This window comes from Eumetopias jubatus, unplaced genomic scaffold (genome assembly GCF_037043125.1).
Source record: "Eumetopias jubatus isolate StellerSeaLion01/CBP00866 unplaced genomic scaffold, mEumJub1_p1.0 scaffold_3, whole genome shotgun sequence".
NCBI classification, from domain to species: Eukaryota; Metazoa; Chordata; class Mammalia; order Carnivora; family Otariidae; genus Eumetopias; species Eumetopias jubatus.
The window spans coordinates 60,509,171-60,526,432 of record NW_028274809.1 but is presented as its reverse complement, the minus strand read 5'-3'; the positions used below and the strand labels follow the sequence as shown (position 1 = coordinate 60,526,432).

Sequence of the window (17,262 nt, the reverse complement as noted above, 5' to 3'; positions counted from 1 at the left end):
TTTTCGTGACATAGACATTTTCGTAGGGTATAGGTTAGTTTTATAAACCTTCATTTTGCATTAGTTTGTTTCTTCATGATTAAATTCAGATAATGTACTTTTTTTTTTTAAGATTTTTATTTATTTATTTGACAGAGACCGCGAGAGAGAGAACACAAGCATGGGGAGTGGGAGAGGGAGAAGCAGGCTTCCCACTGAGCAGGGAGCCCGATGTGGGGCTTGATCCCAGGACCCTGGATCATTACCTGAGCTGAAAGCAGACGCTTAACGACTGAGCCACCCAGACACCCCGATAATATACATTTTTATATTACCACAGAAGTTGTGTGTGTCCATCTCAGTCTGTCATAATCAGAAAGTCCATAACGTCAGTTTGTCCCATTGTTTGTTAACTTGGGTCACTTAGTTTAGAGGTGTCTGTCAGCTTTCTCCACTATAAGGTTTTCGCCTTTATTATGTAATCTGTGGGGAGATACTCTTGAGACTGAAAAGATCCTGTTTCCCGTCAGACTTTCATCCAGTAGTTTTAAATCCACTGAAGATTCTTGCTTGAAGCTTTTACTGTGATTGTAAAATGGTGATTTTTCTAACTCTGTCATACCTTCTACATTTATTAGTTGGCATTCTATAAGGAAGAGCGTCTCTTTTTCCCCTTATGTATTTCTTTGTTTATATCAGAATAGACTCAGAATCTTTTTTAATCCAAGGGGTCATAATCTGCTACTGTTATTAATTATGATGCTCAAATTATCCCATTTCAAACCAGTTTTTGAATCCTTTTGATATATCATCATTATTTGGGGGACACTTTACTTTTGAATACAATAAGGTGTTCATTCATCTTACACTTTTTCTACTAGTTCTGGAGTTAGCCATTTTCCCAAGGAACCCTGCTTTGTTGTAGTAGGAAAGAGTGTTTTGACACAGTTGACATTTAAAATGCTGCCCTTCGTGGCGATTTTACCTACGTGTTATTTCAGCATTGTTCACATATTTATTGAATGTGTTTTGAAGTTGACAAATGTCTCTCCATGGGACAAATTTCCTCAGAATTTTTCATTATTAATGTATCAGATTGGGCATTTTATGTGCTTTTAAATATTAATAATTATATTTTATTACATATTGATTCATGCCAAATTTGAACCTTTTGTATTTTAAATAGGTTTTATTTTATTATAAAGATAAGAACATTTTCTTTTGGGATTTCTATCGTTAAGGAGCTATTTATTTTATTCCTTTCCCCTTCTTGCTATTTAAAATCTCTTCCTTAGGTGCATAGACTCTGGTCTTACAGATAATGCTTCTCAGTGGTATTTTGTACATTCATTCTGTTTCACATGTCATTAAAAATGCTTGCATACTCCTAAGGTGGACAGATGACAGTCACATAATCATAACCCTGTATTTTATGACTCAGGTATGACATTGGTCTTAATCCTACTTATCATTGCCATTCCTTTTTATGCACATAACTTTCAGAGTCCTGGAATGGACACTGCTTATGTTTTATTTTATGCCTAGACAGAAATCTGTAAATGACACTACTCCTTTCAGGCACTCCTCTTCAGAATTCACTTAAAAAAAAAAAAAAGAAGCTTTATTGAGATGTGAGATGTAATTTGCCATATAATTCATCTATTTAAAGTATACAGTTCAATGATTTTTAGTATATTGTGTTGTGCAGTCATTACAGTCAATTTCAGAACATCTTGTCATTCCCACCAAAATTCCCATAACCAGTTAGAAGTCATTCTCTTTTTCCTCCCTTAATCTCCCCAGCCCTAGCAATCACTAAACTACCTTCTGTCTCTATAGCTTTACCTATTCTGGATATTTTAGATTCACATTTTAGAAGACTCTTTTTAAGCCAGAGAAGAGAATATCAAGGTGTAGGTAGATTGCAGGAAGCAGGGCTGGAAAAATAACAGCAGCTCCAGATCTGCTTTCTGAGTTCAGAGGGTGATGTAATTAGATGCTTTCACCACTTTCAGCAGCTCTGGATGTTGATGATGGAAGCAAACTGGAGGAAAGACTGGGCCAAAGCTACATCTTAGCTGCTTGCCTAGCGAGGTACCAGTTTAAATACCACTCGTGTCTGATTTGAAATGCCTTCTGGTACTAGTAATAGAAGCAGGTGCAATGATATATTACATTTATTACATACTTGTATAATGTGCTGGTCAACATTATAAGCAGTTTATAGGTATTAACTTGCTCATGTAACCCAAACAACGTCCCTGAGGTAGATGCTATTATTCTTACTTTATTTTTTATTTTTTAAAGATTTTATTTTTATGTAATCTCTCCACTCAAGGTGGGGCTCTAACTCACAACCCTGAGATCAAGAGTCACATGCTCTACCAGCTGAGCCAGCCAGGCACGCCTCTCTTATTTTATAAATGAGGAAAGCTGAGGCACAGTTTCGTTACAAGTGTTTGTTTCTTTTTAAAATAGGTATGGTTTAAAATCTTGAAACTACCCATAAAGTTAAGCTTGTTTATATGTAGGTCTAATACTTTGTAATGACTTTACAAAGAATCTTTCTGGGGTCTCAGATTACTGATATTTTTTCCTTTTCAGTGAAACTGCTTTTGGTTACAAGGGTTTGAAGATCCTGTTATACTATATTGCTGGTAGCTTGTCAACAATGTTCCGTGTTGAATATGCATCTAAAGTTGATGAGAATTTTGACTGTGTAGAGGTAAGAACAATAATAAATTTATCTTTAACTCTACTTTCCATTTGACTATAAAACAGGTTTTAAAATTTAAAGGCTTGAGGGAGGAGAGAAACTGTTATATAGTGGCTTTAAAACCATGTATTGTCTTTAGTTATGGAGGTGATTGCCTGCCTGTCACTGCAGGTAACCTTTGATCATGATCCTTGGCCTGATCTATTTCCTGAGTGGACCTTCTCTAAAAACCCTTTACTTTTACGATCGGAGTTGTATTTTGTTTACCAACTTCTGTTTTTTTATTATGGACGTGAAAATTACTTCATTTCCCAGAAGTTAAATAAGACGGAGGGCAATAGCTAAATTTTCTACTTTTTCTTCACATAGAATTTGCCTATTTAAATTTCTCTTGCTGCATTTCTAATCCCACAGATTTTGCTAATATATTTCCTTAAGAACATGGACAATTAAGCTGATCACATAAAACTCTTTGAAACAAATGAACCAAAAGAGGGTGAAGGCAAAGAGAGGCATTAAAGAGTATGCATCTGGGGCAGGCTGAATTATGGCCCCTCAAGAAGCAGAGGCAGAGTGATGTGACCACAAGCCAAGGAATGCTGGTAGCCACCATCACAGCAAGTGTACTTAGAAGAAGCAAGAGACAGACTCCACTGGAGTCTCTGGAGGGAATGTGGCCCTGTTGACACTTTGATTTTAGCTCAGTGATAGTGATTTTAGACTTTGCCTCTAGGCTGTGATAGAATAAGTCTCTATTGTTTTAAGCCTCCAAGTTTGTGGTAGTTTGTTATAGCAGCCATAGAAACTAATATGGATTTTCATATCAGGAAGTGGGGTGCTACTGTAACAAATGACTAAAACTGTAGAAATGTCTTTGGAAATGGGTAATGGGTGGAAACTAGAAGAATTTTGAGGCACATGATAGAAAGAGCATAGACTACCTTGAATAGATGGTTGGTAGAAATACAGACTTTAAAGGCACTGCTGGTGAGGGCTCAGAATAAAGTTAGGAGCATGGGAGAGAAAACTGTATCATTTTAGAGAATAATGTACCATCATAAACAGTATGTTGGTAGAAATAGGAATGTTGAAGGAGTCAGAGGGAAATGAACATATTATTAGAAAATGAAGGAAAGGAGATATTTGTTATATAGTGCCAGAAAGCCTAGCTGAATTGTGTCCTACATTTATATAGAAAGGAGAACACGTAAGCAGTGAAGTTGGATATTTAGCTGAGGAGATTTCTGAAGTATTGAAGTTGTGGCCTGGTTTCTTGTGGCTCATAGTAAATGTGAGAGGAATGGGTGAGATTGTGGGAAGAACTGTAAAGCAAAAAAGATCCAGGACTTGATGATTTGGGAGATTCTCAGTCTATCCAGGTTGCAGAAGACACTGAAGTTAGGAGATTCATTGTCAGGAAAGTGGTTTGGAGAGAAAGCCAAGAGCTTGGCTAGATAACCTTTTGTTCTTTCTGAAGAGATTATACACATGACTCATGGATCTCCTCAGTAATCTCAGCAAAAACCAGGAATAGAGATTGAATAGAGATCAAGTCCTTTGTAGGACCATCTTATCTAATGGTGTGAACCCTCAAGGCAGACACAGGTGACCTAGAACGGTTTTGAGAATGTTATATCAGCAGAACACTGCTAGTTTGGACTGACAGGTTGAGGAAAGGCTAATGAACTTCCAAAATTCTATAGGTAGGAAACAGGCTGATAGCACTGCTCAGCTTCAAACGTGTGCTTCCCTTCAAGAAAAAGGAATAATGGCCCAGAAGGTAGAGCCACAGGCCAGGGTATTCCCAGGTCTTGAAAACTAATGGAATTTGACCTTCTGGATTTTGAAATTGTTTGGTACCAGTGACTCCTTTCTTTCTACCATTTTCTCCCCTTTGGAATGGGAAACTCCATCATAACTTATCCTGTGCCTGTCCCACCACTGTATTTTAGAAGTGGTAAGTTGTTTTCTAGTTATACAGGTGGAAAGGAATTTTGCCCCATGATTTATCATACCCAGAGTCTGCTTGAATAACTTAGATAATGACATTTTGGACTTGAGTTGATGATGGAGTGGTTGAAACTTTTGGGGATGTTGGGATGGGGTGAGTGTAGTTGGCATGTCTGGGATGGACATGAATCTCTGAGGGACCTGAAGAAAATTATGTGTTTTAGAGTTCTGTTTCTGGACATTCCTGTTTAAAGGCATTGAGACTTTTTTTTAAGGTTTTATTTAAATTCCAGTTAGTTAACATACAGTGCAATATTAGTTTTCCAGGGTATAATACAGTGATTCAGTAATGCCATACATTACCAAGTGTTCATCACAGCAAGTGTACTACTCCTTACCTCATCACCGATTTAACCCATCCCCCCACCTACCTCCCTTCAAGGCATTGAAACTCTTAATCAAGAATTACTTCAGAGTTAATTTTTTTTAAGATTTTATTTATTTATTTGAGAGAGAGCACAAGGAAGGGCAGAGGGAGAAGCAGACTCCCCGCTGAGCAGAGAGCCTGATGTGGGCCTCGATCCCAGGATCGGGATCATGACCTGAGCTGAAGGCAGATGCTTAACTGGGACTGAGCCACCCAGGCACCCCCAGAGTTGATTTTTTTTAATGAAATGCTATTTTTGTCACTGAATCACATTTATAAAATTGGAAATTGCATTCTTAGAATAAAATCTCTTGTCATTTGAATTTGAATATCCAGGAAGTTTTATCAGATCAGATCTGTCATATTGAGAATACTGTGCTTCACATAACTAGGCAAAGATATTATGTATTACTGCATACTGGATATCATAACTTCCTCCTGTACAAGTAGCAGTTCCTAACACATTAACAATTAAACCAACTTTTTCAAGTTTTTAAACTGACTTTAAACTTCTGACTTAAATCATTTGCCAACCTCATGCCCCATCTTTTTTTGACTAAAACTTCTCATGACTTGGGACTGGTTGATTTGGTTTTTTTGTTGTTGTTAATTTTTTAAAATTTTGTTTCATTATAAAGGACTTGCCCAAATTCACACAATGCTAGATAAATTAGCATATAATATAGGCTATTAAAGTGGAGTTTTTTTTCCTAATCATATGCTTCTTATTAGATTGTTAAATTCTCAATCCCAGCTAGATACTCTTATTAAAAATACAGGTAGTAGTTTTCCTTGTGTTGTACAAAATTCACTGTTGTTTGAAAGTTTTGGTGTCTTTTTTTTTTTTTTTTAAGTTTCAGCTGATAGTGCTGAATTGATTTCTTCCAAAGGAACTATTGACTTAGTTATTGGTAAATCTTTCATTTGCCATGAAAATAGCTATGTATTTGCATTGACTTCTAATTGCTTCATTGTTGAAAACCAGGTTTTTCCATTTAGAAGTACTGTGTTAGGAGTAAGGAATCAATCTTTTATGATGTCTTCTTGTAGGATTATTTGCTTCATGGTTGAAGATCATTTATTTAAATTGCATGTTCAAAGACTTTTTTTCCCCTTAGAAAAAAAGAATGGGTAGTGGATGTGGGGGAAATGGGCTTGCCTCTTCTATCTCAGTTTGCATTGACAATGTTCATTCCACAGTGCCTCTGTGTTCTTGATGCCAGGGAAAGAGTGGTAAGAAAACAAAATCATTCCTCTCATGGAGCTTATATTCTACCTAGGAGGAACGGTCAATAAACAAATAGTAAGTAGTGTTACGAAGAAACATTTTGTTGGTTCCTGAATGAAGAGGAGCCAATGTAATTATTTGTTGACTGAGGATATATTTTGAAGGTAGAGCCAGTAGGATTTACTTTTGAATTAAATATAATGAGATAGAAAAGAGAAACAAGGAGTACCCTATTGCTTAACCTTAATAGTAGTACTATAAACTGACATAGGGAAGATTGGAGAAGTAGGTCTAAATAGGAAAAAAAAAATCAAGATTTTTGTTTTAGATGTGTTATGTTTGAGACTATTATATGTCATATTTGAGTTTTCACAGACTATAAAATATAGCGTTATTTTTGTGTATGAAAAATACACTCTTTTGGGTGAGGTGGTCAGAAGCCACAGCACATCAGCTTAGAAGTTAATTTGCTTATTAGAATTTGCCATTACATTAATCTTTCATCATCCATTTTTCTTTTCCAAGCTGAGTTCTCCAGTTGCATGTAAATGTTTTTAGTCACAATTAAGATGCTTGTAAAACATCTCCACTAGCCATCATCTTTTTTTTTTTTTAAGATTTTATTTATTTGACAGAGAGAGAGACAGCTAGAGAGGGAACACAAGCAGGGGGAGTGGGAGAGGGAGAAGCAGGCTGCCTGCTGAGCAGGGAGCCCAGTGCAGGGCTCGATTCCAGGACCCTAGGAACGTGACCTGAGCCGAAGGCAGATGCTTAACGACTGAGCCACCCAGGCTGCCCCTCCACTAGCCATCATCTATCTATCTTTCTTTCTTTTTTTCTTTCTTTATCTATCTATCTATCTATCTATCTAATTTGACAGAGAGTACAAGCAGGGGGAGCGGCAGGGAAAGGGAGAAGCAGGCTCGATGTGGGGCTCGATCCCAGGACCCTGGGATCATGACCTGAGCCGAAGGCAGCCGCTTAACCGTCTGAGCCACCCAGGAGCCCCACTAGCCATTATCTTTAAAGGCAACATAATTATTCTGAATTTTACTACAATAAGCTTGATTATTTAGAACACTGTTGGTTTGTTCCTCTTATGGTTGTCTCTGACCTTTGCTTTTATCAATACCTCCTGACCTCTCTCTTTTTTTTTTATTAACATATAATGTATTATTTGTTTCAGGGATACAGGTCTGTGATTCAACAGTCTTACACAATTCACAGCACTCACCATAGCACATACCCTCCCCAATGTCCATCACCCAGCTACCCCATCTCTCCCATGCCCCACCACTCCAGCAACCCTCAGTTTGTTTCCTGAGATTAAGAGTTTCCTGGGGCGCCTGGGTGGCTCAGTTGGTTGGGCAACTGCCTTCGGCTCAGGTCATGATCCTGGAGTCCCAGGATCGAGTCCCGCATCAGGCTCCCTGCTCAGCGGAGACTCTGCTTCTCCCTCTGACCCTCCCCCTTCTCATGTGCTCTCTTTCGCTCTCATTCTCTCTCTCTCAAAATCTTAAAAAAAAAAAGTTTCTTATGGTTTGTCTCCCTCTCTGGTTTCATCTTGTTTCATTTTTCCCTCCCTTCCCTTCTGATCCTCCACCCCCTTTTTAATTGAAGTATAATTGACATACAGTATCCTGTTAGTTTTAGGTATACATTATAGTGATTCCTTTTTTTGTTTTTTTTAATATCTTTATACATTATGAAATGATCCCCATGGCAAGTCCAGTTATTGTCTGTCACCATGCAAAGTTATTACAATATTATGGCCTACATTCCTTGTGCTATATGTGACATCCCCATTACTATTTTTTTTAAAAGATTTTATGTATTTGCTAGAGAGAGAGAGAGCATAGGTGAGAGACAGCGAGAGTACAAGCAGGGGGAGTGGCAAGCAGAGGGAGAAGCAGGCTCCCCGCTGAGCAAGGAGCCCAGTGCGGGACTCGATCCCAGGACCCTGGGATCATGATCTGAGCTGAAGGCAGCCACTTAACTGACTGAGCCACCCAGGCGTCCCCCCATTACTATTTTATTACTGGAATTTTGTACTAATTAATCCCTTTCATCTATTTTGCCCAACCCCCTCAACTCCCACACCCACTCCCCTGTCCAATAACCAAGTTTGTTACCTATATCTATGAATCTGTTTCTGTTTTGTCTTGTTCATTAGTTAGTTTTGTTTTTTAGATTTCACATAGCATAATACCCTGTAGGTCCATCTGTGTTGTTGCAAATGGCAAGATTTCATTTTCTTTATGACTGAGTAATATTCCATTGTATGCATGTATTTGTGTGTGTGTATGTATTTACATATATCTGATCTTTATCCATTCATCTATGATGGACACTTAGGTTGCTTCCACATCTTGCCTATTGTAAATAATTCTGCAGTGAACACAAGGGTGCACGTAGCTCTTCAAATTGGTGTTTTCGTTTTCTTCCAGTAAATATCCAGAAGTGGAATTGCTGGATTGTGTAGTAGTTCTGTCTTTAATTTTTTGAAGAACCTTCATACTGTTTTCCATAGTGGCTGCACCAATTACATTCCCAACAACAGTGTATGCGCGTTCTCCACTTTTCTCCGCTTTTTTTTTTTTAAGATTTATTTATTTGAGAGAGATAGTGACAGAGATAGAGAGAGCAGGTGTGGGGAGGAGAGGGAGAAGCAGGGAGCCCGATGCCGGGCTCCACCCCAGGACCCTGGGATCATGACCTGAGCAGAAGGCAGACACTTAAGACTGAGCCACCCAGGCGCCCCATCTCCACTTTTTAGTATAATGATGTGATCCCATTTGTTTATTTTAGCTTTTGTTGCCCTTGCCTGAGGAGACTAGTCTGAAAAAATATTGCTAAGACCAGTGTTAAAGAGCTTATTGCCTCTGTTTTCTTCTAGGAGTTTTATGGTTTCAAGTCTCACATTCAAGTCTTTAATCCATTTTGAATTTATTTTTCTATATAATGTACAAGAGTGGTCCAGTTTCAGTCTTTTGCCTGTGGCTGTCCAGTTTTCCCAATGCTATTTATTGGAGAGACTGTCTTTCCCATTGTTTATTCTTGCTTCCTTTGTCATCGATTACTTGACCATATATATATGGGTTTATTGCTAGGCATTCTCTTCTGTTGTGTTGATCTCTGTGTCTGTTTCTGTGCCAGTACCATACTGTTTGGACTACTACAGCTTCGTAGTCTAGCATACTGTGAAATCAGGGAGCGTGAGATCTCCAGATTTGTTGTTCTTTCTCAGGATTGCTTTGGCTATTCAGGACCTTTTGTGGTTCCATACAAATTTTAGGATTCTTTGTTCTAGTTCTGTGAAAAAAGCCATTGGTATTTTGAGGGAAGGTGCATTGAATCTGTAGATTGCTTTGAGTAGTACAAACATTTTAATAATAATAATTCTTCTAAACCATGAGTACAGTATATCTTTCCACTTATTTGTGTTGTCTTCAGTTTCTTTCATCTTACACTTTTCAGAGCCTCCTGCTTTCTCTTGAGTTAATTTCATTGCCTTTTAGTGTAAGGGTGTATGACTAAGATTGTTCAGTCTTGCTAATTGCTAGCATTTCTGGGAAAAGGTTTGGCAGAGGAAGTTGAAATACATGGGTACAGTTTGTATTATCTGTGAACTTCAGTTGTCTGTTTTATCCTTGTCTCCTACTAATATGGATTGAATTTGAGAGTAGATGAGAGCAGATTTTTAAAATTTTCTGGAGGGGCACCTGGGTGGCTCAGTCATTAAGCGTCTGCCTTCAGCTCAGGTCATGATTCCAGGGTCCTGGGATCGAGCCCCTCATTGGGCTCCCTGCTCCACGGGGAGCCTGCTTCTCCCTCTCCCACTCCCCCTGCTTGTGTTCCCTCTCTCGCTGTGTCTCTGTCAAAATAAATAAATAAAATCTTAAAAAAAAAAATTCTGGATTCTTTAGCCTCTTATAGAAAAACCCTGTGTACTTACAAAAATTTAATCTTGAAATGAAAAAATAATCTTTAGTAGGTTAATAATATTTCACTGTACTTTTTTTGATAATTGTAACTGTTTTTCATGAGTAATGCTTTTTATAAAATATATGAAAAGCTTTAAAATTATATATTGAGATTTCTGTCTTAGAATTTTATATGTGAGTTTAGGTAGCAAAACACCAATGCAGTATAAATCACAGGATACCGCCTTCGTTTTTCCAGTAGTGAAAAAATTCACACTGTTAATTTCTCTAACAATACTCAAATTTCCACAGCTTAAATGTTGTCAGGTAATGTAAGATTGAGCAAATTAAGTAGATATGGAAATTTTTTGGCTTGTTTTTGTAGCATATCTTAGGTAATCTTAGAATTCTAGTCAATGTTAATTAAGCCTACCACTTTAGCCATGTAAAAGGACCACCTACTTAACATGCCTTTTTTAATTGCTATTTCAAAAATAACACCATAGACAAATTTACACAAATGGTGCTATTTAGGAAAAGATCCTAAAGATGTAATTTGGTTTTCAAATGTGGACAAATACAAATAAAGTGTAAACATGTTTATATCATAGCAGACTACCAGTTATTTTCAGGTACATTCTTTATGCAGTGATGAGGAAAAGCAAAAATGGCTTCATGGGAACATGACATGTGTAACAAAGTACAGAACATTGGAAGTTGAAATGACCAGAGTGAGAGAGTATACAGTCTAAAACATTTCATCATGACTGACCTAAGAACTAAATAGAATAGTTACCTTTATACTTTCCTTTTTTAAAAGCTATTGCTAAATGTTTGGAAAACATTTGTAAGGCATGTCTTTATTAATTGAATAGATCAGGTTGTATTCTGGATTCTTGATCTATTCAGCTTAATTTCTTTTTTTTTAAACACAGGTTTGTTTTTTTTAATTTTTTTAAAGTAGGCTCCATGTCCAGTATGGAGCCCACTGCAGGGCTTGAACTCATGACCCTGAGATCAAGACCCAAGCTGAGATAGTCAGATGCTTAACCACCTGAACCACCCAGGCACCCCTTATCTTTTCTATATATTTTTCCATAAGTTTAATTGAAGTTTAAAATAATACCCTTGCAGGTAGGGAATTTTTCAGTTATCTTCAGAAATAGAATCTGAACTTTTAGCTACAAGCATTGGAACTAAAAGGTTTCAGTTAATCTTTGATTCAACATTGAATTTTAAAAAGATGAGAAAGGAGGGTGCCTGTCTGGCTCGGTCACTAGAGCATGCAACCTTTTTTTTTTTTTAAGATTTATTTATTTTAGAGAGAGAGCATGTGCACACACTTGCATGAGAGTGGGGTGAAGAGGAGGAGAGGGAGAGAGAAACTCAGGTGGACTCCATGCTGATCATGGAGCCCAATGTGGGGCTCGATCCTATGACCTGGCGATCACAACTTGAGCCAAAACCAAGAGTCCGATGCTCAACCAACTGTGCTACCCAGGTGCCTGGAGCATGCGACTCTTGATCTAAGGGTTGTGAGTTCAAGCCCCATCTTGGGCTTAGAGCCTACTAAAATAAATAAATGAATTAAAATTTTAAAAATAAAAGTTCTTTTCAAATTGATGAGATGAGTTTTTCTGTAGTGATGATTTTATTATCTGGCCAGTAATCCAATATGAAAAATGAATATTTAACTGAACTAAATTAGAAGAGTACAGATCTCTAAAACAAGTGGTTATAGGATTTTTTTCTTAAAACAGAATCTAAAGAGAAATGCATATGTTTTTCCTCTAGTGAGGCAAGATTCTGAATTCTAGGTTTGAAGAGCCCTTTGGTTTTATGTTCTATATTTTATGTAATATATCTGATACACATTTTCTCTAATCTTATTTATAACAGAGTCCTTGTTTTTAAACTTAGCCTTTTATTTTCCTGTAAAAGTTCTTAATGTGTAAACTTGCCCAAAGCAAAATATTTATTTGAAGATATTTATTACAATATATAGGTATCCTTTGAAGACTGAAAGTTAACTCTATTTCAACTTTGTTGAGCTCAAACCTTTGGGTTGGTCTGTCTTCCACCAGAACTGCTACTTGAAACTTAGTTTCTAAGAAATCTTTGAAGCACATTTGATGCAAGATGTGTGAAGTTATTTGATCATACTTTGCAATGCCTTGTTGAGAAGACAGGATAGAGGGAAGTTTTTAAAAGTTAGAATTAAATACACTATAAGTGCTTTGAAGTGTTTTAAACTGATAGATTATAAACCTCTTTATTTAAAAAGCATTTCTTGACTTTTTTTACCTTGAACTAAAATTATACTACTTTACCCATTACTGCTTTGGATTTTAATTGCCACACATCAGACCCATTAAGACTATCCCTTATTATTAGAGTTTCCTGTGGTAATTATTAAAATTGTATATATTCTATAAAATATGTTTAAGATAGTCTCTTCACATTAGATAGCAGTTTAAACAAAAAATATCAAATGCAGTTTATTTGGTTTAGAGGGTAAATGAATACATATTAGAAATAAGCTGTTGGGTAAAATACTGAAGAGCTATATTTTAAATAATAGCTCTTCTTTTTTTTATAGCTATAAACAAGTTATGTATAAATGTTGGTGGTACCAGAGCATTGAAAATAAAACTTGTTTGTGATAAACTCCATCCTTGGTTCTCTATCCTAAAATGTAACTGAATGATAAAAAAGTGCTATTCATCTGCAGGTGCATTGCTTCTACTTAGTTAAAAGATGGTTGAAAGGACAGGAATTAGTAGCATGTTGTATTAGCCTTTTGTAGTGTATTTTGTCCTAAGCATCTTAATTTCCCTGTTTTGAATGCTAAGTAGCAAGGGTCTTGGTTTAGAACTAATACCCATCATGCATGTAAACGGTATGAAAGAGCTGCTTAGTAAGTTAACACAAAGTGTTCTTGTGTCAGTCCTTGTGGAAATAGATACAATACAAACATTACAGCTGAACTCACGGCAAACTCCATTAAGTAAAAACCTGGCCTCATTGTTCAGGAAAAAGTTTGAATAGAATGCAAGCTCATTTTGTTGAATGTAATGTCAGGCTTTTAGGGACTGTATTGAGGGATAAGGTTTTGTTAAGTTGAGACCAATTCATTAAGTTTTATTGCCTGGTGAGAAGCAGTAATACTTTATTGTAAGACTTCATCAAATATTCATGGTTAAAGAGAAGTAGTAAATGTATTCAATCAAGTGGTCTTTTGGGGTTTTGAAAGGGATTATGAAGTCTGCTCAGCTGATAGTTTTAACATTCATTGAGGTTGTTTAACAAGGGTAATTTTAGTCTCTGAGTTTAATTTTGTTGTCCAGGCTTGTCTCTTTTTACTGTCACAAATCCAAGTCTATAAAAATTGTGTCACATTATAGAGATGAGTGGATAATATATCCATTCATATAAATTATGTATGTCCTAAATGGGTATATATTTTAAATTGTCATGTTAATACTGAGTTTAATGTATGAAAGAGTTATGACCTGTCTACTTGTTCGTTGTGAGTTTGCTTTTCGTTTGGTCAGACTATAGCCTCACCTTACCACTGCTTGTGATCTTTTCATGTCTTGGATAATATCGTCTCCTTGACATACATAAAATAATAAGCAGCCTTTTGTTTGGGCCAGTTCAAATTGTCCTGAAAGGATATAGTCAGTATTTTGTAGATGCTGTTAGAAATTTCAGTAGCATAGTCCTCATTCTTGTACTTGATTTCAGGCTACCTGTCTCTTTTTTATTTTTGTATATACTTCTGCTCATCTCAGATTTGGGTGATAGTCTTTCGTGCACACAAAATTCATCCTTTCCCAGTTCTCAATGTGTTTACTTCTTTAACTGTGAACTGCAGTTTTGTGATTTTTGTCCATTTCAAAGAAATTAAGCATATTCAACTAAAAGTCAAATTTGTTATGAATTTTTTCTTATGTCTTTTAACCTCTATTCTTTAGGCAGATGATGTTGAGGGCAAAATTAGACAAATCATCCCACCTGGATTTTGTACAAACACAAATGATTTTCTCTCTTTGCTGGAAAAAGAAGTTGATTTCAAGCCATTTGGAACCTTACTCCATACATACTCTGTTCTCAGTCCAACAGGAGGGGAAAACTTTACCTTTCAGATATACAAGGTAAAGATAAATCTGAATATTTCTTGGGTAAAAAGTGCTCCATTTGCCTGAAACCTGTATGCTGTTTTGTTGTGTTATTTTCAGTGACTCATTTCTAGCTTCAGGAAACAAGTTTCTGTCAGGATTAAAAACAAAGATCTATTTTGTGTGTGTGTCTGTGTACACATCTTTAATCTGAGACTTCTAAACATTTTCCCACAGGATAGTTTTGTGTTCTACAGACTTTCACTTACCTCTGTGATGAGTTTCACCTGACTTTTCCTGGCTTTTTCCCTAGGCTGACATGACATGTAGAGGCTTTCGAGAATATCATGAAAGGCTTCAGACCTTTTTGATGTGGTTTATTGAAACTGCTAGCTTTATTGACGTGGATGATGAAAGATGGCACTACTTTCTAGTGTAAGTACAGTTCTAAAGCAACAGTAGACCTTATTACCTCCACAAAGCCAGCATTTTAATTGTGGCGGCCCAATTATTGGGACAGTATAATGATATTTTTCCCAGGAAAGAAAAACTATTGTTTATGAGGCTTGAGTTTTCCTTCATTATGCTTTCGGAGACCTTGAGAATAGAGCTGAATTAAATGCTGTTGTCCGTTAGGACCCTGAATGTAGGCTTAAACAGTAAAATGAGCTTTGCCTGTGTTTTCTTTTACTTGCCACCTATTCATCTTTATAATAGGCAAGTGCACTGAAGTGATGTAAAGAGGTCTGATTTATCCAAGTTGCTGCACACCAATTAAGTGAATTGTACATTCAGAACATAGCAGGTGTACCCATTGGGCCCTCACAGAGTAGCTTGCTGACACTGAAAATTCAGTCAGAGAATGGAAAAGAAAATGGACACTGCATGGGAGCGCGACTGTAATTGACCTGCTTGGCTTTCTGTTTTATCTGCAGATTTGAGAAGTATAATAAGGATGGAGCTACGCTCTTTGCGACCGTAGGCTACATGACAGTCTATAATTACTATGTGTACCCAGACAAAACCCGGCCACGTGTAAGGTAATTGGCGGTATAACACGTGCCTTGTCTTTTATTTCAGAAGAAGGAACTGCTGAAGTTTCCAATACTTGTTATAATAGTGTTGATTTGTTTTAAAAAATCACCATTATTCATTGGCTATGTACTGATTTATTTCATTGTTCCCTTTGAAACAGTGTAGAAGATTAAACCAATTTTGAGTATCTCAGTAATTTTTGGATTTCTTGAAGGTTGACTAAAAAAAACCCCACTAACTTTAAAATGTTCTTCATACTACAGTGATTTGCAATTTTTAAACAGATCATGTTGTGATATTTTAATTTTACAATCATTTCTTTACTGTAGTCAGATGCTGATACTGACTCCATTTCAAGGTCAAGGCCATGGTGCTCAACTTCTTGAAACAGTTCATAGATACTACATTGCATCTCCTTCTGTTCTTGATATTACAGGTATGTAAAATTTGATTTGTTACTGAAAGAGTCTTTCTAAAGAATCTCTTCTTTACTGATTGATTTTGGTTTTGTCAAAAATAACTGTTCTGTTTTAAATAGCATTCTCTTGGGGTCTTTTTGGAACTGTGTAAAGATGGCTTATGTGGTTACATTTTAAGTTATAATAAGCCTTTGGTGTGATTGGATTGTATATCCAAGTAAGAAGTGCTTTATGAATTGAACAGATTGAAGATAATGAATTGAATGTATATTGGCAAATCGTGGTCAGGCATATGTACTTTTTAAGTGTGGTGTGACTTAGTTCAGTTTATTTGGCCAACCATTGCATTGCTCAGAGGCCCTGCTCTAATTTTCATGTAGAGGAAGAATATTCTAAACCTTACTGAGAAAGAAGAACCAAGGCAAATAATTCCTGAATAGAATACACATTTCTTAAGGCATGTGTTTTTTATTCCTAAAATGCATGCCTTCACACCAGTAGTTTATAAGGTGAAATGCAGGCCTATTTGTTTTGGAAACATCTTTCATTATGAATTAGCCAGAGAAGAAGTATTATGAATAGGATTCTTAGGAGAAGGAGAGAGACTGTCCTCTTTAAAGTCATCATTAGATGGAGTTACAGATAATAGTATGTAAACATGTGAGCTACCACAGAACAAAGTGGCCCCGGAACATTTATGTTGTCATTATTTTCTTTCCCCTGAGTAACACTGTTTCAAATTTGTTAACTCAGAAAGTTGCTGATTAAACTGAAAGTCACCCTTTTTTTTCCTTCATGAAAAATATTATACCAGATATTCATATCCAAATTAGGTATTGCATTTTATTAATTCATAACAGTTTGAGTACATTTTTGTTTTTAAAACTGCAATGCTTAAAAAAAATAAAAACTGCGATGCTTAACACACACTAAAATTTAATTTGTTCAAAAAAATGCTATTTTGGCATTTTATTTTACCACTTCGTTTGAAGACACCAAAAAAAAAAAAAAAAGTACTGGATGGGGGACTAACTAGAATATAAGTAGGCTTGTGAAAAGAATATAAATAGGCTAACAGGCAGATTATTAGCTTTTCATGTAATGTAGTGGTTTTGCTTGTCCAGAGTAAATAAAGTTACTCCAAAAGAGATTCTGAATTGATCCTGTAGATTAATAAAAAACATTTTGTTTTTAAAAGGGAGTTCCATATTTATAGAGTTGAATTATTTTTTCATCTGACTTTCGTGCTCCTGTGAAATGGTTTAGAAATTTGGGAGATAAAGAAGTAACTGCTTAAGTTGGTTTATATCAAAAGTTACAAATTGTTTAAGTGACACCTTTACTAGCTAAGTGAAAAATTATAGAAACATAATAAAAATGATTACACTTCTTTTTAACTAAGCTAAAAATTGTGTCGTTTCTGTTTACCTTATACAGCTTGGACTTGGTGCTACACGAAGGGAC

The 17,262-nt window shown here is 36.2% G+C and overlaps 1 protein-coding gene across 3 annotated transcripts in view; it reads left to right on the top strand.

The window, feature by feature from the left end:
* The window catches only part of HAT1 (histone acetyltransferase 1), a 62,382-nt gene that overhangs the window by 22,146 nt on the left and 22,974 nt on the right, over positions 1-17,262 (top strand). For all 3 annotated transcript variants that reach the window (XM_028121123.2, XM_088021637.1, XM_028121130.2), the window contains exons 4-8: positions 2,584-2,704; positions 14,201-14,380; positions 14,658-14,779; positions 15,280-15,384; positions 15,709-15,815. In XM_028121123.2, the coding sequence (XP_027976924.1) occupies positions 2,584-2,704; positions 14,201-14,380; positions 14,658-14,779; positions 15,280-15,384; positions 15,709-15,815 (635 nt within the window). The remainder of the gene's footprint in view (positions 1-2,583; positions 2,705-14,200; positions 14,381-14,657; positions 14,780-15,279; positions 15,385-15,708; positions 15,816-17,262) is intronic.